Genomic DNA, 20,557 nt, shown 5'->3' with positions numbered 1-20,557 from the left:
TAGTCATTCACAGAGCATTTATGCCTTGAATTCAAGCGTAAAAAAATTAAGTGAAGCAATTATTTAAATGTTAATTTCAGCAGTTAGTGTTGGCACAACCCTATAGATACGTTCACTTGAGTCATTCTGCTATTGGGTGTTTTAAAGCTGCCTCACAGTCTGAGTTTTAATTATCAGTCAACGAAATTCATACATAGCTTTTGCAGCGCAAAGCACAGAGGACACCACACTCTTAGCCTCTGATGTGGCCGGTGTCTAAAATAATCAGAACTTGGACAGTCTTCACTCTATCCATCCGTGAGTTACCAGCTTTATTCGTTTTTCCTTTATAAAAGTCATCTAAGAGAAAAACTTCTGTGTGGTTTAAGACGTTTACCGAGAGAAGTACTCTAATAACTCCGACATTCCTGCTATCAGTGTTTACCAGGGCCACGTCTTCAGTGTATCTCTCTGAGCTTTTTACTTAACACTGGCTTCTCAGAGGGTCACGGTTTAACAGGGAGCCTTCATTTATCATTAGGCCTGTCACTGCACTACCATCAGGAGCCTACCCTCCCAATGACCTGTGCCCGTGCACAGCTCCTTTTCATGTGACATCAGAGTTAATTAAGGTTGGTCAGTGAGAAATCTCCTGCCGACCACGGAGTTACCTTTTTCCAAAAAAGGTTCCACTCCCACACCGCCGTTCTTTTATTGAATGAGTTCAAAAACCACCTCCGCAGAGCTGTCTGACAACATGTCATCTCAATTTACCATACGATGTCACGGAAGTGACCTGAGCTGCCTGGAGCAAGGGTCAAGATCTGGTTGACAGGGCTCACAAAGCATTTAGTAGAGAAGTCTGGTGGACCTTCATCTGGTTAAGCAGAGGGAGGGGAACAGAACAATCTTCTCGCTCTAAAAATGCAGAGAGGAAGGTTTTGTCTGTCAGGGAGGGCTTTACCACTAGCAGAATACGCACTGCATTTGGAGCATAAGCCCATTGGCCTCTGTTCTTATGCAGGGTTACTGTTCAGAGGACTGTGGGCAAACGGGGCCCAATACCACCTCGTAAGAATGACTCACAATCACCAACAGTGTTCTGCTATCGCTCATATTGAATCACAAGCTATTTCTGGCCAGAATGTATTAGTTTTCAGGTCATGAACATGTGAAATTCAGAATGTGTTAAATTTCAGCTTACGAACACCTGAAAAGTAGAAGTACCATTTCAATAAAAATGCGACCAATATATGGAAGATGAAATAGACAGCACTTGGTTTAATAGAAGCAACTGTTTGTTAATCTTTCAGAACTTGGTACATCCTCTTTAGAATCACAGTGCTTTGGGGATGCCTGGGTGGCTCAGTTGGTTCAGCGTCCAGCTTTGGCTCAGCTCATGATCTCACAGTTTGTGGGTTCAAGCCCCGTGTCGGGCTCTGTGCTGATAGCTGGGGAGCTTGCTTTGGATTCTGTGTCTCCCTCTCTCTCTCTCTCTGACCCTCCCCTGCTCATGCTGTCTCTCTCTGTCTCTCAAAAATAAATTAAAACAAACAAACAAACAAAAAACATAGAATCACAGTGCTCTGAAACAGTACAGGGTAGTCACCTGACAGAATCCTTATAGCCAAGAGAGCGTTTGGATAGAGTTGCATTATTAGGCATGGTAGCAGTGTTAATAGAATGCATGGAATGCCTCACCATTAGCCTTCTAATCTCTAATCTCTTGTCTAGAATACAAATTTCAGTTCTGCGAAAGGAATCCTCCATGTTATTGTTAAATAAACAACTCTTCCTGAAACTAATGCAACCCTGTATGTCAATTACACTTCAATAAAAAATTTTTATTAATTATTAAACCTTGTATACAAATGTAAACAATTATCGGTCTAGAAGCCCAGTACAGTGCAATCCACAATTTTAACTTTCTGCATGGCATTGGGATTCCAGTTGGGTCTACCACCAAATATTTTACCAAGTGCTGTGTGTCCATGACTGCTCAATGCCAAAGGGCCAGGCATATATGGACAGGATGGGAGCAGGCATCCAAATTTCATGAGACAGGTTATTTACGTGGATCCTCGGGGGTTCTACCAGGAAGGAAAGCATCCCAGGGAAGATATGGGAAATAATTAATCAATTCCATATAGGCGCTTGCCATAGAATGGTTAAGGCATAGGAACAGGAAATGGATTATTTATTTGTTTATGAATGAGAGCCCACGTGCACGTTGGGGGAGGGGGCAGAGGGAATCTTAAGCAGGCTCCACGCTCAGTGCACAGCTTTACAGCTTTACGAGGGGTTTGATCTCATTGCCATGATATCATGACCTGAACCAAAATCAAGAGTTGGATACTTGACCGACTCAGCCACCCAGCCACCCTGGAACTTTAAAATTATAGTGTAGCCGCTGCCTATAATCTGGTATATACCACAAATAATCTGCAGGTTCACACACAGTTCTTCTTTCTGGGGAAAAAAAGATGAATATATCATGGAGTTGGATATTGTGATGCCATTAACTAGTCATAAAAAAATGCATGAAGTTTTAATTTTGAATCCAGAAGAATGCCTTAAGATTTGTGTGTAATAAAATGAGGAAAGCTAGCAAGCAAGTAGTACACCCTAACTCTACCATCCGGCAAGGAAAAGCCAAAAACATTACTATCATCTACCAATGTTTGGTCTTTTCATACATCTTTTCATAAACTCTTCAACCTTATACTCCATTACAAAGAATGACGATGCACCACTTGCTTTGCACATAACAGGGAGAAATAAAATGAGGGTGGTAGGCTGAGTGTGACAAGGTTCTCATGTCAATGGCAGGCTCACACTGATCCAGTTTTGAAGCCTAAACTACACAGAGAACTTTTTTCCTGGCGTACTTTAAATGATCTATAAAGGAGGCGCTTTATAAACTCCCTCGCTAAGAGGTGAGTTGAGAGATCTCAGCTTTTGTAATCAGTAACATATACAAACCCTCTGACCCTTGAGACTTAAATGGCCAAGTGTGTGCGATGCAGTTATCCATCATAGGGGAATTGAGTTTTTGAAAGCTATGCTAGCATACTTTCTAAGGCTCATTAAAACACTATTCTTGACCATTGTGTTTCTGTTGTCAAAATCAGTTTCCTTCTAAATTAAACAATTTGAAATACAATTGCTTTTCATCACGAATTTTTTGGAGACTGATCCCACTTAGACAATGGGATGGGTATGTTGACTGAGTGGTTCTTTTTAATTCCGGCTTCCTTTAATTTCCATGTTTTCTTAAGACTCCATTAATTTACACAGTGAATGCTGGTAATCTTCTTAAGACTTCACAAACTTCAAAATAAATCTTATCTCAGAGGTAACTAATGTTCTACACGTTTTGTGGAAAGCCAAGGTTCTGGAAGGGAAAGTGACCCATTCCAGGGGAAGTGTGTCCGTCTTTAAATAAAGAATTTACTCAATGGCTTTTGCTCATGTCAGTTTGTGAGAGCAAGGCCTTCCCTACAAATATCGTTAGAAGACTTTAAAGTCATTTATACTCCAAATTGGGAGAATTCTGGTTTTAGTTCAGAGGATTTTTACTCATACACTCTCATTAACCTATCTAGAATTTTGTTTCTAAAATCAGCAGTGTTGTTATCTAAGATATCACACCTCTAATGGAAGAAAAAAAATAAAATAAAATCACCAATTTCTGCTACTAGTTGGCCATCAACCTAAAGGGCTTTAAAATAACATACAAATCAGCTGACTCTGGAGGACAAATCTGAAATCCATAAGCAGAAGTGACATAAAACCAGAAGGAAGAACTCTGTAGAGAGGTAGGAAGGTCCCCAGTCCTGGAGCTGTCCCTGAAAAGTGCAGCCACCAATGCCTCCACATGAGACTGATGCCCTGGGTTAAGGGCTGGGCTCTGAACCAAGATCCGAGGAATCTGGGAACTTGTTTCCCTCATTCATCTATCCTGCTTATCTCTCTTTTACTGCCAGCCGGCCCTGTTGTTTTTCCCTACTACATCCCGGGTATGACCCCTTTCTCTCACCCCTCACCTTATTGATTTCTCTGATCTTAAACCTCAGCGTTTATTCCTCCATTTAATATTTTAATGTATACTTAAAGAATATAATAAGACAAACAAGATCACTTTCTTTAAAGTGATTATAACTTAGGCTGTGCAAGAGATACAGATATATATTTTATATCTACATATATACTTATATCTTTATCTTATATGTATACGTATGTAAGATATATGTACTTAATACATACACTTATAAGATAAGATATATGTACTTATACATATAAGTATATATGTAGATATATGTTATACATATTATATATATTATACATACAAGTACGTATATACTTATATATACAAGTATATATATGTAAGTATGTAGATATTACATGTAGATATACATATTGTATATTATATAATATATACCTACACTTGTAAGTATATATGTAGATATATAGAATACTTGCAAATTACATATAAATATAAAATCACATAATATTAGTCCATTATCATAGCAAAGGACAGATGTGGGGCAGCTGGCCCCCTCAGGGACTGAGGGACATTCTCACAGAAGAACAGTGTTGATGGTAAGACCTGCAGAATGAATGTGTGTTTGCTAAAGGTAACACTTCGTTCTCTTTCTGTCGCCTTTGAAGACTTCCAAATCTTCAAACCCTCTAAAAAGTCTTCGCTTTGCTTTAGACAACTGTTTTCCTTTATGAACTACCCTTAATTCTCTTGCCTAAACAACTCCGCTTTCCTTGACCTCTTTGCTGAGAGGACAAAGCCCTACTGTCTTCTTCCAATGCCCTGGTTTGCATATTTTTTTAAATCTGAGATTTATCTGGCTTTACCTGCCACTAGACTAAAAGCCACAGAGGAACATTCACTAGAAGATCTGTGCAAGTCATGCTGTGTTTTGGAGATCATGGAAGAGGTCTAGGGTGGAGGTGAAGCAATGAGAGGAATAAAAACCAAATGATCGGTTTTCACTTGTAGGATTACATTAGTCGGGACTTGCCTCTCCCCCTCACCCATCTTGTCCCTCGAGCCTACGCTGGGGATGGTCCGGAGCCAAGAGGAAAGAGTCTTCAACCCAAATGTCCTTATCCAAGATGGCAGCAGCAGCAGCTGTAATAGTACCTAATGTCTTTAGGCTGAATTGGTGTACCTGGAAATTACGGTTCCCAGTCAACTGTCTCCCTTCTGTGCTGTTTGGGAACCTTAACCAGCTGAGTTTCTCAAAAGGAGGGCTCATCAAAGAAAATATCTCTTAGGAGCCATTTCTCTAGTGGCTGGGCAGCTTAAATTGTCATTTTGAATCCTGAGTCTAGATTCAATTCAAGAGAACGTGGCCAGCTCAGCCAGAGACAAGAAAGGGGTCACTGGAATCAGAGGATGGCCCGCACAGAAGGCTGTGTGCTGAGAGATTGCCAGCTCTTGGGCATATTTCTGCCAACCTCCTCTTCACACGCCCCCACACTGGTTCTTAGAAAGTGACCCAATGTGGAACCATGACTCCTACAAGGGCCTCTGAAACCCAAAAGAATGGCTATGATACAGTTTCATTCAGTTCAACCAGCATTTATTGAGTGATTACTGCGTGCCAGGTACCGTACCGAATTCATAGCTGGGAAGATGAATCAGAGACAAGCCTTTCTTTCTGAAGGGCTCTCAGCCCTAAGAGCCTCTTAGGTCATAAATCATCTAGAAGTAGATTAGGTGAATACCAAGAAATGTAGTAGATAATGTAAGTCAACAAACAGAGATCACCTCATAACTATGTATACCTTGTTTTCAAAGGACATATTTTTGGTGTGGGGAGTCATAAATTCTTCACTACCTTAAGTGATTCACATCAGTAAAATTTAGCCAACTTCAAAAAAATAAAACATGTATGCAGTGGCCAACATAGAGCACAATAAGCACAACTATGTTTGTATCCTGAAACAAAATATAATGGGTTAAGTGATGATAATCGCTTGAGCACCTTTTAAGTGGGTATGTTACAATGTTCTAAAATAAAATAAGTCTACACATGCCTGAATTCACATGGGAAGTTGCACATATACTGAGAAAGATGCCTGGTTATGAACTAGGCATCAGGAGAATTAAATTTGATAGGATCCATGTTTCCCTTTATGTAATCACCGCAGAAAGTACAGCATTCCAAAACGTTCCAAGAAAATATATTCCTTAAAGAAGTTTCCCATCCCACGTTTACATTTAACAGTCTCCCAAAATGGTGAGTGAATTCTTCCAGCAACACAATCTCCTGCCCACCTGTTTGGACTGTAAAACATATTCAAAATCCAAAACAACTCTATCTCTGCATTTCAGGATGCCGTTGCCCCTAAAAAGGACACCCAGATATAGAATCAGTAAGTTTAATGTCGATCCAAAGAGGCTAAGGTGAGATAGAAGTTCCAGAAAATTAACATTGATGTTAGTTTCCTGAATTTCCCTTTTGCCTTCTAAGTGACTCTGTGTGACAAATACTTCGCCTGGGCTATTTCTCACCAGTTTCGAGGACAGGGAATGGGACTGGGGAGTGTGTGGTACAACCGCTCCTAATCTGTACATCGGCGATGTGTGTCAAATATTCTCCAGCCCTCAAAAAGTTACAGGTACGCAAGGTCCATTCTAGCACAGTCTAATTACTCAGTCCCCATGCATTTCTTTTTTGTCTTAGTTCTAGTAGAATTCCCTATGGAAAAGATTTCAAAACTATAAACATTTCCAAAGAACAACAGAGAACAATAATCTGATCCAGCAGGAGATATGATGTGGAAAAGAGAGTTATCCAGTGTTTTCCCAAAAGAAAACAATACCATTAATCACAGGCAAAATGCATAATGAGAGTTTACACTGCCTTTTCACAAATGGTTTGTGATCTCCTCTAATACAACTCTGCCTTTCCAATTGTTTACATCTACTTTTGGCTTCTCTAAGGCCAACTCAGAAAAAGAAAACAATTTTAAAAAATCAAACTATATATATCACCAGTCCTTATCAAAGTATAGATCCATTTGGTTACATTTTCCACTGTTTGCTAGGAACAAACAATAAAATGCCTCAATGGGTAGCAGGACATAGGTGGCGGGACTGGGTGTTTCCCAGATTTGAAGGAACATGGCCAGAGTCTGGTACTGAGAAGATTCTCTCTCAAGTAATTGATCAAGGAAGTAGTATAAGACTTTTTCCTCTTTCTCGACTTCTTTCAGGTTTGGATACCCAAAAAGAATGATCTAGCCGGGGAGGAAAGACCCCAGACACGACAGGGCTTGAAAGAGATGCGTCCAGTTTTCACAATATTATGAGGGCTGCCAATCAACAAGGTAAATCATCTGGAGATGTAATGTACAAGGTGATGACTGGTGCATAGTGTATTTGAAAGTTGCTAGGAAGGAAGGAAGGAAGGAAGGAAGGAAGGAAGGAAGGAAGGAAGGAAGGAAGGAAGGAAGGAAGGAAAGGGAAAAGAAATAAAGAAAAGAGTCGTCTGTGCTGTGTCCAACTGAGAAGTAACACCCTCTAGGAGAATGCTCTCAGGCAGCCGTGTTTTTCTCACACACATAGAGCTTTTCATTCTAAGCACCAGAAGCCAAACTTTTTTGTTTTTCTTAATTCCCAGAGTTTGTCATTCAAGATACGTGTAGGTGGAAAGAGTACCCATTTCAAAATCAGAATGAGCTGATTTGAATCCTGACCCGGACACTCCGTAAGTGTGTGACCCTCAGCAAAGCACCCAGTTTCCCTGCACCTCAGGGTTTTGGTCTGTAAAAAGCAAAGTTAAAAGTGCTCATGTTGCGGCGGGGGGGGGGGGGGGGGGGGGGGGGGGGGGGGGGGGGGGGGGGGGGGGGGGGGGGGGGGGGGGGGGGGGGGGGGGGGAGGGGCGCCTGGGTGGCTCAGTCGGTTGAGTGTCCAACTTTGGCTCAGGTCATGACCTCGAGGTTCACGGGCTAGAGGCCTGCATCGGGCTCTGTGCTGGCAGCTCAGAGCCTGGAGCCTGCTTTGGATTCTGTTTCCCTCTCTCTCTGCTCCTTCCCGGGTCATGCTCTGTCCCTCTCTCTCTCCCAAAAATAAACATACATCAAAAAAATTGTCAAATAAATAGTGCACACGTTGGACAGTTACGAGGTACACTTGCACTACCGTATGTAGAGCCTGTGTCTAGGAGGGGCTCGGTCCCTGCATCTTCCCCTCCCCCAATGCCTGTGGCATCTGTCTTAAGGGTCAAACACACCTCCTTACGAAAAACCTCCAATGGAAATCAATTTGACAAAAAAATATTATGGAAAAAAAAATAAAGTATGTGTTCAATTAAAAACAAAAAGAAAAAAAAAGAAAAACCTCCAAGTCTTTGAGCTTTCTGGGATCTAAAAGGTGCGCAGAGAAGCAAACATTTAATTCCCGAAGCAAACTGGCAGACCGCAGCCCCAGCTTGATCAGAGGACCTGCTAGAATCAGAGCTGCTTTGGCTCACCAGTCCTTCTGTGACACCTGAATTATGAAAAGCCACATATAGGAAAGCAGTTTGGAAGCTCATACCAAGTCATGCTCTTAACAAACAGACAAAAAAGTCACGTTCTTATTGGCTTTCAGGATCCTTTCTGGACCTGAATTTTTTGGAAGGGCCTTGCCTCCCCACGATGAAAAAATCCACATGATTAAAATCCTGTCTTAACAGAGACTTTACTGCTGTCTCCTACACGCAGCAGAGGAATCTCCCAAGGCCGCTTTAGGCTCGAGTAGCAGTGGCGTCTGACATTCTCTGGATATGGCAGAACTCCAAGGAGAGGGAGTCTGGGGAGAAGGGAAAGACGGCACATTCTCCTCGAAGCTCTTTCCCTTCTCCCCTTTCCATTTAGGCTGTAAGGCTCGGGAGGCGGAGGGGGCTAGGGAGTCAGACACATCAGACTGGCATAATTCCAGCTTTCCTTACCACTCCTATGATTTTAGGAAAAGAATTTAATTTATGGAAGCCTCGAGTTCCTCGTAGCTAAGAGTACTGTATCTACGTCTCAGGACAGAGTCAAATCACAGATACGTATCAAAGTGCCCCACAGTCCACTGGGGGTGTGTTTCCTCACCACATCCTTCAGGAGAAGGCTCTCCATCATGATACAATCAGAGAAGCCACAGAGCTGCCCCTGCTCAGAATCTGGGGGTCAGTGGCATTTCCTCGCTTGCCACCATGGTATTTGTTAGAGGATGCAGCCCCAACACGGCGTGTCACCTTAACCACGCCCAATGAACCCTAAGCATAAGACTGATGAAACAGAAGCTCTTGGACCAGCTGTCTCAAACACAGATACTTTTTAGAAGGCCTGAGGCATTGTTCACTACTATTTTCTTGGCCAAACTCCAGCCTTGATCTCTAGACTGAAGAGAAAAAGCGAATGGTGCTAACAGTGGTGTGGTAGTCCGGAAAACATGGCCGCAATATTGTGCAGCTATTGCCGTCGAGAGAGGAGCCTGCCTCCCCACTCCTTGACTCTGGGTCAGGACCTGCTTCTACCAACCAAATGTGGCAGAGAGGCATTGCAGGAGTTGCAAAGTCCTGGCCTCAAAGGGCCTTGACGTTTCCAAGGTCACCCTCTCGGACCACCCCCACTTCCATGTAAAGAAGCCTGAGCTCTACTGCTGAAGGGCAAAAGATCATGTGTGGCAGGAGGCCCAGTGACAGCCCGTGCCAAGGTCCTGGTCCAAATGCTGGACGACTGCCGCTGCATGAGGGATCCAGAGAGGAGACCCACCCAAGGAAACATCAGTCAGCCCAGCCCAAATTCCTAACCCATAAACTCATGAGGGCATAAAGAATGACTGTTGAAGGCCACTGACTTTTGGGGCAGCCCATTACACAGTAAGAGATGATGGATACAAATGCTATCATGACTCAGCCCTGCAGAAGCCGTGATTCAGTAGTAGGCACAGAATATGTTCTCTGTTTGAACTTAGTATCCCAGTGGAGCACATACAACACTAGGCCTTCAATGCATCATAGAGCCTTTCCCCCTTAGATGTCCTCAGGGAAGGAGAAGCACCTCGGATTGTTGGTGTGTCGCAAGGAAGTTTCCAGCACATCATTCCACACAACAGGGGGCCAGCTCTGTTGCCAGCCAAGCAGCAACTCTCATCTCACTGGGGACAGACCCCCAGCACATGGCGAAAGCCAGCAGAATTCGGCCACCCAAGTAAGGGAGACCCATCCCAGCAAGGAACTACAGATAACAGCGGCAAAGCATAGTGTGGGGTCCTGGAGGGGAGCAGGGCTGGCGCAAGGTGCGTGGGTGGCCAGGTCAGTGGGCACAGCACCTTTCAGAAGGACTCTGTTCACATTTACCACCATTTATAGAGAGGAAAGGCTGAGTGCTCTGCAGTGTAGGAAAGGACTACTCTTAGCTCTCGTGTCTGGACCTGCAACTCAGTTCCGGCTCCCAGCTCACGTAGCCCACCGGAAACCAGAAGGCAATTTCACCACTTCGATTGGTCACATGCCCTTTATCCTGATATTCCTTCTGCCACGCGGCTAAGGCATACTCTTCCTAGCAGGAATTCTGGTAAATAGTTTCCTCTACCTTGTTATAGGTCTCTCGATGACTTAGAACCTTTCACCACGTGGCACCTGGACCTCCCAGTGCGGTGTCTGGATTAGAGGCATTGGCAACACACGGGAACTTGTCTGAAATGCACATTCTTGGCCCCGCCCCCGCCATACTGAATCAGAAACTCTGGGGTGGGGCCCAGCACGCTAGTGTAACAAGCTTTCCAGGTGATTCGGATGGATGATAAAATAGGAGGTTAACCTCAGCCACCCATTGGAATCCCCTGGGAGCTTTACAAATTACGGATGCCTGGGTCCCACTCAAAAGAGTGTCGGTGAATTGGTAAGGGGTGCAGCCTTTCAAAGGTCCCCCAGATGACTCTAACATGGGGGACCACGCCCGTAGCAAGAAGCAAAGGGTTTCACAGAAATCAACCGGCAGGCTAACTACTGATCAGGATTTTGCTAACGGTGACCTTGAGTTTAAATGGTTTCAAAAGCGAAGGTTTTTCATCAATACAAGGTCCACTTCAGGCCCCTTTCCCTGGAAGTATCTGATCATTGTGATAGCTTTGCTAGTGTGGACCGCATGGGTAGGTCTGTAGCCTGAAATAAAACCCACTCCTATTCCTGGAGTTCGATAGAAGGTTAGAAGACCAGGTGAGGAAAAGTGCCTTTGAGCCCTCTCGTAGTCTTTGGAAAGACAAAAGTATCTGCCAAGATTTGCAATCAGCAATGAGGAAGAGGGACGCCTGGGTGGCTCAGTCAGTTAAGCGTCCAACTTCAGCTCAGGTCATGATCTCACGGTTCGTGGGTTCGAGCCCCGCATCGGACTCTGTGCTGACGGCTACCTCAGAGCTTGGAGCCTGCTTCCAATTCTGTATCTCCCTCTCTCTCTGACCCTCCCCTGCTCGTGCTATCTTTCTCTGTCTCTCAAAAATAAATAAAAATGAAAAAAAAAAGAAAGAAAGAAACAAGGAAGAGCATGAGTGTAAAGCACATTACATTTCAAGCCAGGAAGAAGCACAAAAAATCTGTCATCAATAGCATGACACAGACAGAAAAGCCTCCCTGACAGGGAGATTCTGGAGAAGGACACTTACCTTCGCAGCTTGGTATCACCAAGTGATTTTGTGCAGAAAGTGAACACCTTGTCAAACTTTTATTTACGGTTGAAACCTATTACATGTCATTCTTACTATTTTTCACCAAGTCTGCATTTTCTAAGGACTTGATCTTGCCACCCATGATTTCGTTAAGGATAGTATTCTTCAAGACAACAACCTCGTTTACTTCAATTATAGGTCCAAGCCAAGTCTAAGATTTTATAGAAGAGCCTTGAAGTAGGACACAGGAGTCACAGCAGATTAAAGGGCACAAGAAAAATGTAGGAGCCAGAACAGGGTCATGGCTGGCCCTGGTCTAGTCCCTTAGCTGTGCAGGTCAAAGTTCATCACTAGGGTGTTGCCAAAAGGGGAATTAGATCCTGACACCAATTTTTAATGAGCTTCTCAATTTTTAACGTGCAAACAAAACATCAGTGGACCTTACTAAAATACGGGCTGTCTGATTCATTAAGTTCCCGGGGGATGGTGCTGTTGCCGGACCATGGACCACACTGTGAGAAGCCTGCTTCGGATGATTTTGTGGGCACATGCAAAGTGTGGGGTTGGGGACAGGGGAAGGGTAGGCGCCACTGCAGTCCCGGACCAGGAGATTCAGGTTTTTAAGGACGCGTCTCACACCTACCTAGTAGAGTGGTCCTGGCAGGAACCTATTTACATGAAGGGTTGAGCCTATTCTACAGAAAGAGGAATCCAGGCAGACAGCCTGATCCCATTAACAAAGGCCCCAGTAGAAACAGAATGTCAGCTCTGAGTGTGGCCAGTCTCGCATTTGGGTTTATATCAAAGCCCAGCACCCACGGACTCAGGTTTGAGTCTTTGGAAGGATGAGGAAGTCAGACCATGACATAGGAGAGCACTGTTGTTCCTAAAAATGGTATAATATACCGCAGGGCGGGGCCACAGTGCTGGGTACCAACAGAGGCTAAGACAGAACTTCTGTGCAGACTGAAACCCAGCTTGGGAGCTCTGAGTACCCAGTGAAGCATCAGGAGGGAACAAGAGGGCATTGCAGGAGATAGGGATCTCAGAGAGTTCAAGATCAGAGCTGATTTCCTCCATCTTAGTCACACTCACTCACTATGACGACATCATGGCAGACAAGCATGATCTATTGAGAACAATCCTCCTAAGGAATTCACTAGGAGGGGCAGGAGTGCCTTAATATACTGGAATGAGTTCATGTCTGGCCCTGAGAGACTTCTTCTTTGAAATGGTAGTGTGGCTACATCATTCATTCATTCCAACACTTACTGACGGCCCCCAAGCCAGGCATTATACTAGGTGCCAAAGAAAAGAGAACAAGGGGACATACACATAAGTGAAACAGAAATGATGCAAGTGAGACCATTTGGGGAGGGGAGGAATGTATATTAGAGGGTACATGGAGGAGCAGAAGAAACTATAAATTCTGTCTGCAGCTCTAAGGAGGAGCTCAAAGAGATGGTGATTTCTGAGCTTCTGAAGGACTTTGAAGGCAGGTTGGGGGCGGGGGGGGGGGGGGATGCAGAGAGAGGGAAAGGGCCTTGCAGGCGAACAGCATGAAGACAGAGTGACGAAGGCACAAGGCCCATCTTAAGAATGGGGAGTAATTTACGTGATTGGGGAAGGCGGTGTGAGCTGGGTCACAGGGTGTTGAGGGAAGTGGTGAGAGATGAAGCCAGTAACGGAGGCTGTAACTCTTTCAGCCACAGCAGTGCAAAAGAAGAGTTCTAACAGCTCACAAGGAAAACCAATTTGCCCACCAGATCGATCTGTGTACTACTGAGCCGCCATAATTTTGGTATTCTGTTTTTAAAAATGTTTGCGAGTGAAAGCATGAGCAGGGGAGGGGCAGAGAGAGATATAGAAAGCACAAGCGAGAGAGGAAGAATCCCAAGCAGGCTCCACACTGTCGGCACAAAGCCCCATACAGGGCTCCAACTCATGAACCGTGAGATCATGACCTGAGCCAAAGCCAAGAGTTGGCTGCTTAACTGACTGAGCCACCCAGGCGCCCCATAACTTTTATAGTCTTCATCTAAATCCCTTCTTTAAGAAGACAGGGGAAATTATCATATGCAAAAAAAAAAAAAAAGGCTGCCAGCACTTAAAAAGAAACATTAGCACTTCAATAATGACATTCAACAAATGTTGGAACATCTCTTCTCTGCTTGGGGTGGAGGAAACAGAAATGAAGAAGCAATGTTATCTTTACTGCGAACATCGAACATCGGGATCTGTTCCTGGGGCTGCCACCAGCCAGCTACTGGCGGTGGGTGGGGAGGCACTGAACTGTTCTGGGTGAGTTTCCTCATCTCTGAAATGAGCAGGTTGCCTCCATGAGGTCCCACCTAGCTCTCACCATGCATGTGTCTGGGAGACAAGGTCAGATCTGGCCAGGAGCTCAAAATCAAGGAAAGGAGCAATAATCAGATATGGCTCTGAGGCATCCAGCTTACAGAGACTGATGGGAAATCCCCAGGAATTCTTGACATCCCCCCACATCCGCCCCAGCAGCAATGCAGGAAATCTAGTCCACTATCTTCAGCAGACTCAATGGAACCATTTCCTTAATGAAACCCCCCTGCGGTCCCAGATGCTGAGCTGAGGCTTTCCTTTCAATCCCTCCCTCAATTACCCCATTCCTCCCATTTCCTTCCCCTCCCATAATCTGGTATAAAATCCAATAATTTCATCAGCAGCATCCAATTTCCAAGGCACCCAAGTGTGAGGAATCAACAATGATCCTGGAAAGCATTTGGCCGATCTTGTCATTCCTTATAAGCCTCATTAGCATACTAAGACCAATGGAATGGAATGGGCTATCCTGTTCTATTAAATTATTTAAAGCAACGCAACAGAATGTTTTAATGCTTTTAACCATTCCTGATAATAAATTCCTAATAATATGTGTTGTTTCGCATGTCCTTCCTCTCCTACCCACAACAAGTACCCTGAAAGGTGATACTTACTGGATATCCAATCTACTCCTGACCATGCAACTGTGCCAAGAACCCAACACCAATGCGAGCTTTGCATTTAACACCCAAGTGCGCAGGGCTTCTTTCACTTTCTCTTCATTCTTCCGCCCACTCACATATACATCTCAGTTTAAAGCACCACAGAAGCTACTTACTTTGTTATTTGTTCTTGCTCTGCAGAACTTCCAAAGCCAGAGAAAACATCAGGCACAACCCACCAGTAGGTCAGATAACCTTCCTCAAAGACATTGCTTTTTTTTTTTTTTTTTTGGTCAATATAAAACCAATATTTTTGCAACATATTTTCAACTGCTGTATTACATGCCTTCAAATTAGCTTTAGAATGACTCAAAGTTTTTGGTAAGGAGAAGAAAGTGATTATTTTGTTTGTTCTTAAATCACATAATATAGGTCCAGTTTTAAATTAGAGGTTTACTATCCCTGTTGAAATCTGAAATTTCTAGAATGAAGTTATATTTGAATCAAATAAGCAAGAATTTTTTAAAAACCAACAAATTCTTCTGAGTTTAAAATAACCTCCTTAGAAGAGGCAATGTAACCAGAGTTAGGAAGTAGAATTTGCTTCATAGGGTTCCACATTCTGCTTATAAAAAGAAAAACAAGCCCATTATTATGACTGCCTCAGCCTCTAACAGCTTAGCTCTTGCAACCCATTAATGACCAAGTTAACCAGCTGGTAGATGAAAAAGCAAATGCTTTTTCACCTGATAGCAGGTGAAAGCCAGCTCACCATTACAGCTTAAACTCCAGCATCACAGGGCTTATCATCCATCATATATGCAGATATATAAGGGAGAAAAAGACACAGCATGTTCAGTGTATTTCTTGGAATCATTCACTGAGTCTTGAATTGAAAAGGGGCCTTAGAAATAGGCATCTATTCTAACTTCTGACTTTCAAATATGAAAGCAAAAAATTCACTGAGTGATCCCTAGAAAAGAAACTGGGTAGCCTGTTCTAGAACTTTCGACAGGGAAAGAAAAAACTTAAAATGACAATAAATAACGTAAAAGTAGGAAGAAACTAGAGCAGGTGACCACCTACATTCACCTGCAACACAACCCATCAAGTGGAAAATTCCCTTTGTGGACCCCCCAAAGGTGCTAATTGACATTTCAAAGATGCAATACGGAAAAACGCTACCAAAAAAAAAAAAAAAAAAAAAGCCTGGTTTCCTAAACCTGTGAGGAAACGACAAAAACCAACATGTAAAATTAGCTTTATTGTGAGTTATTCCATTCTATTTGGAAATGAGTTTTTATACTCACGCACATTTTAACTTTGTATTACTAATGTAGATTTCCCTCACAGGCTTCACACAAGAAGCATTTGCAATTAGAGCAAATTGTAAATATCAGCTGCTTAAAAACTCAAGAAAAATGGCGGCAGATAAAAAAGGGTCTGTGTCTTTAATCATGGACATCGTGTCTTAAAAGTAAGAAAAAGAGCCTTTGAGCCAGAGTAAAGGACGTATTCTTTTTAGAGGGGAAAAACCACTACATAGAGGATTTGAAAATACTTGAATTATTGTCATCTTTTTATTTCTGAGGCTATTTGGAAGAAAATAAATGTAATCTCTAGGGGGAAATGCATTATCCTTTTATCTGACTGAGCCTCTGGTGATTTTATACCTCGGTGCACGCACACACATTCACACACATGCACAAAATATTAACAACACAAATATTCAAAAGCTAATAGCACCTGAAAGATCAGCAGATCCCCGATAAATCCACCGGGCGGGGGCAGAAACTTGGCCTCTTTCTTTCTGGACACCACTCCCCAGAGAGACAGCCCCTCACTTCAGTTTGAAAAGCCTGATGCAATTTACAACCGAGGCCGCTGAGTTTTACTGTGAGCTGTCTGTTAATCAGCGGGGAGAAGCTTGTCGTTTACAAAGCCATGCTTCACCAATTACACACCCCAACCACTGAAGCACCAGTCCTTAAACCAGCAGGTAGAGGGCTTCAATCATTGCTAATGTTTGGTCTTGCTTTCTCACTCTAACACATACACATATTTTTTTTTTAAATAACAGAAGAGTTCCAAGATTTCTGCCTCCTTTAAGTAGAACAAAATCTGAAATCTCAACAGAATCTTACTCAGGTTTGTGCAAAGCTGCTGCCAATCTACCTTGGTTTTAATCATGAACAGAACTCTATACTTGACTGGTCAACCTCGCTTTTGAATCAACAGTAAAGATGGTTATGTGTGAAGCAGAAAAAACAATGAAACAAACTTTTTCCCCCATTTTTTGGAGCCGCAGCAATTTTCCTAGAGTTACTTTTCTGTAACAGGTGAATGGACTCAAGCATTAAGTGCTCTGAGCAACTATCCTTCAATATAAGTGACTTTCCAAAACCAAAAAAAAATAGGTATTTTTGGAATAGAAAAGCAGTATTTCATTTAATACAGTTATGTTAGCGACCTTCCCAATGCAGAGCGAATTCTCAGACAATAGGACTTCGCCTTGACTCTGTTTAGTACTTTCGCCAACCTAATTGAACTATCACTTGTTATTTAGAAACCGACGATCTAATTAGTCCTTCCCACCAGGACAGAGTATTTTTTAAGCTACTGCCTTTTGGGTTTAACAAGCATTAAAAAAAAAAAAATAGGCTCAACCCTATTTTTTCCTTCCCCAGAATCCTTGCAATAACTCTTTTGATGTCACTGTATTTTATTTCATAGTTTACCTTTTCTCTAGTATGCTTAAAAGAAAGGCTCTCCGAAACATGGCTCTCTGCCCCCGGGAGGGACAGAACCGGTGGCAGAAAAGGCCAGTCCGCTCGGGCTTTGCCGCCGTGGTGAGGGCGACCTCCACACTTACAGCGGTATAACCGCGTGGGTCCCCACCGGTCGGCCGCGGGTATCCCCAACTCCCGGCAAAGGGGCGGACCTCCCCAATTCCTCCAACCGCATCTTTTGGTCCAGATCGTCCTCCCTCTCGTCTCTCGGAATTGAAAGGCTAGGCTTGCAATTCCGAAACTTAACGGTATTTGGGTTCTCAACTGCTCTGGTCGGTCAGGTTCACTTAGGTCGGTGACCTGGACTGGACCCGCGGCGGAGGCCCCACCCGGTGGCTGTGCGCAGCGCGCTCGGGGCCCGGTGGTGGGCGAACGGCTGGGAGGAGTGAAAGCCAGTGGAACGTTCCTGGGGCCATTCAGGGTTCCCGGGGACCCGAAGCGGGTCGAAGGACACCAGCTTTTGCCGTCTTCTGGGATCTGTCCGCTGTCGGCTGGCACGCGACCCCCTCCAAGTGGGCTCTCCTCCTCCCTTCTGGAGGCGCTACTTGGTAACCGGTGCCCAACATCGCCAAGGCCCGCGCGCGTCTCAGCCCAGCCCCCGGGCAGCCTCGCGGGCTTTCTGGGAGCTGCTTCTCCGGGCTCCGGTGGGCCCTGCTGACCCCCGTCGGGCCGCCTGGAAGCAGGCTGTGGCAGGTCAGGCAGGTCCCAGCGCGCGGTGCTCCCCGAGCCTGGACCCTGGGCACGGAGACCCGGCCTGGGAGCCAGGCAGACAGGATCGGCTACGCCAGCCCCCAAAGGGGCGCGCACCCGAAAGCGGTGCCAGCGGCCGGGCGGGGCGGCGATGCCCGCGGACCCCCGCCGCTGCTCTCCTCTCCCAGGCGCGCGTCCCGCCGGCCCAGAGGAAGAGAAGGGCGCCACGGCCCTCAGGAGCCCCCGGTTCCCGGCGCGGCTCGCCCCGCCAGGCAGCAGCCTCACCTCCCTGCGCCCGCCAGCCGCCCCACCCCAGCCCAGCGCGGGCCTCCGGCCCCGTCCCCGCCTCACCTGTAAGCAGCAGCCCGCCGATCAGCGCGCACAGCAGGACCCCGGTGTCCCGGCAGCGGACCATGGTGAGCGCGATGCGGCCTGCTCCACCGGTCCCCGCGCAGCTCGCGGGCCACCGACCCGGCCGCCCGAATCTGTCTTGTCGCCCTCCGCTCCTGCGCCCCGAGAGCCCCCGTCCGGCTCCAGTAGGGAGACCACCGCGTCCCCGGCTAGTCCTCGCAGCCCGGCGTCCTCTGGCCGCTGCGCTCCAGTCCCGGAGCCCGCTCCGAGCCGCCGCCGCCGCCGCCGCCGCCGCCGGGGAGGAGCTGCGGGCAGTGTCCGCACCGAGCGCTGCGAGCCTTCTGCGGACCTCGATTAGAAGGAGCCGAGGGCGGGGGCGATTTATAAACTTTCCCCAGCCCACTTCCTACCCCGGCACCTCCTTCCAGTGACGTCAAGGGGTCCCCCACCCCTCATCCGCCTCCCCACCTACCCTCTTCCTCCGGGACCTGATTCCCTACGGCTCCCGAGAGGGGCGGGTGCCGCCGGGGGCGGGGAGCCGGGGACAGAGCGCGCGTCGGGACGGCGTGCGAGTGCCGGTGGGGAGGCGGCCCGGGCAGGTTCAGGGTCCTTCGTGCCGTCCCTCCCGCCCCGGTGCCCTCCTCCTTCCCGAGGCATTCAGGAAATCCTTGCGGCCTCCCCCCCCCCCCCAACCCCCGGCTTACTCAGCCCTGGGGGCCGCCCCAAGCTGGGAAGGGGGACCGGGCTGGAGCTCCGCCGGCCGGCCCCGGGGGCGGGAAGTCCGATCCGTGGGAAGCTGGCCGCGCCTCCGCGACGGTGTCCTTGGCACGGAGCAGTGAGGCGCAGTCCGGTCCCCTCCTCTTCCTTGTTCTTCCCGCCCTTTCTAGCCGCCCCAGACCCCCCTGGACGTCCCCAGGCGTCTAGGAAGGCGCCGGAGACCCTCGGCCCTAGGGACGGGACCGGGAGCATCCGAGGGGACCGGACGCGGGCCCGGCATCTTTGGGAAGACAGAACCCTCTCGGATCCCTCGGGAGTACGTCGGTGTCTTTTTCGGCTGCAGGGATGCACCCGCCCAAGTCATTTCCTTAAACCCCTTGCTTCCTAGAAGCAAAACAAGGAATAACATCATGATACCTTTTAAAAAGCTGAGGCGTGAAACTGCTCCTGCAACTTGTATGGGCCAAGCACTTGGGCTTTATTTCCTAAACCCTCGAGAGAGGAAAAAAAAGAAGAAATCTTTTCGATGGCAGCTTGCTAAGCGCAGATGAGCGACTGCTGCTCTCCGAACCCAACCCGACGAAATTAACTTGAGGCACTAGATCATCTGCGATGACACTAATTCCACATTGTTCCTCAATTATATCTCCATTACCTCAAAGGCTGAAATCGTCCTAGACTCCACGGAACAGCCCGGTCTTGTCTTTGTAAATACCGCTCATTTGCTCTATTGGAACCTGCCAGATAGCTGGTCTTGATAAAAGGGACTGTGGTGGCTCCTAAACGGGACCAGCGACTCTTCCTGTAGGACTGGACTGCCTCCCCTCCTGTGAAGGTTGGGCAACCCGATGTTGCCACACCTGCGGGCGGCCGAGCGAGCACAGGTCCCGGACACCCGCCGCACTGGGTGCAGAGACCGCTCAGACCCGCGCCTGGGGCGCAGACACCTGACCGAAGTCCCTCGCGGTTCAGAAGAAAGGAAGACCGCAGTGGGGCCCCTGCTCCCTGCCACGCCACCAGCCCTTTCTAGGTTTCTAGGGCTCCTCACCACTCTCCCTGGCTCCTTTCCTCTGCCTCGCCCAAGCCCGACTCCTGGAAAACCTTGGATCACTCCGTGCCAGGGCAGTTAACAAATACGGATTGCTGGAGGTTGACAGCTGATCCTTCTGCAACAGGTCTCCCAGCCCCGGTCACAGTCTGGGAAGCACTGGGAGAGCCAAGGTGTCTCTCTGCCTCACCTCAGAGCTGCCCGTCACTCCCAGGCTCCCTCCCAAGGAGAAGCCGTCAGCTTCGACCTCCTACGGCAGCACCTCCCGGAGCCCAGGCATTGTGTTGGGGCTAAAATCAGCCAGGTGGGAAGGTGTCCTCTTTGCCTACTAAGGAGCTTAGAATTTGGAGAGGAGGTT

At 46.7% G+C, this 20,557-nt stretch overlaps 1 protein-coding gene across 2 annotated transcripts in view; it reads right to left on the bottom strand.

Annotated features, from left to right (window-relative positions):
- The window catches only part of FLT1 (fms related tyrosine kinase 1), a 180,084-nt gene extending 161,311 nt beyond the window's left edge, over positions 1 to 18,773 (bottom strand). For both annotated transcript variants that reach the window (XM_029936905.1, XM_029936906.1), the window contains exon 1: positions 18,435 to 18,773. In XM_029936905.1, the coding sequence (XP_029792765.1) occupies positions 18,435 to 18,498 (64 nt within the window). In that variant the 5' untranslated portion in view covers positions 18,499 to 18,773. The remainder of the gene's footprint in view (positions 1 to 18,434) is intronic.
- Between the last annotated feature and the right edge of the window lie 1,784 nt (positions 18,774 to 20,557).

Source organism: Suricata suricatta, chromosome 4 (genome assembly GCF_006229205.1).
Source record: "Suricata suricatta isolate VVHF042 chromosome 4, meerkat_22Aug2017_6uvM2_HiC, whole genome shotgun sequence".
Lineage (NCBI taxonomy): Eukaryota > Metazoa > Chordata > Mammalia > Carnivora > Herpestidae > Suricata > Suricata suricatta.
This window is presented reverse-complemented; position numbering and strand designations above follow the sequence as displayed.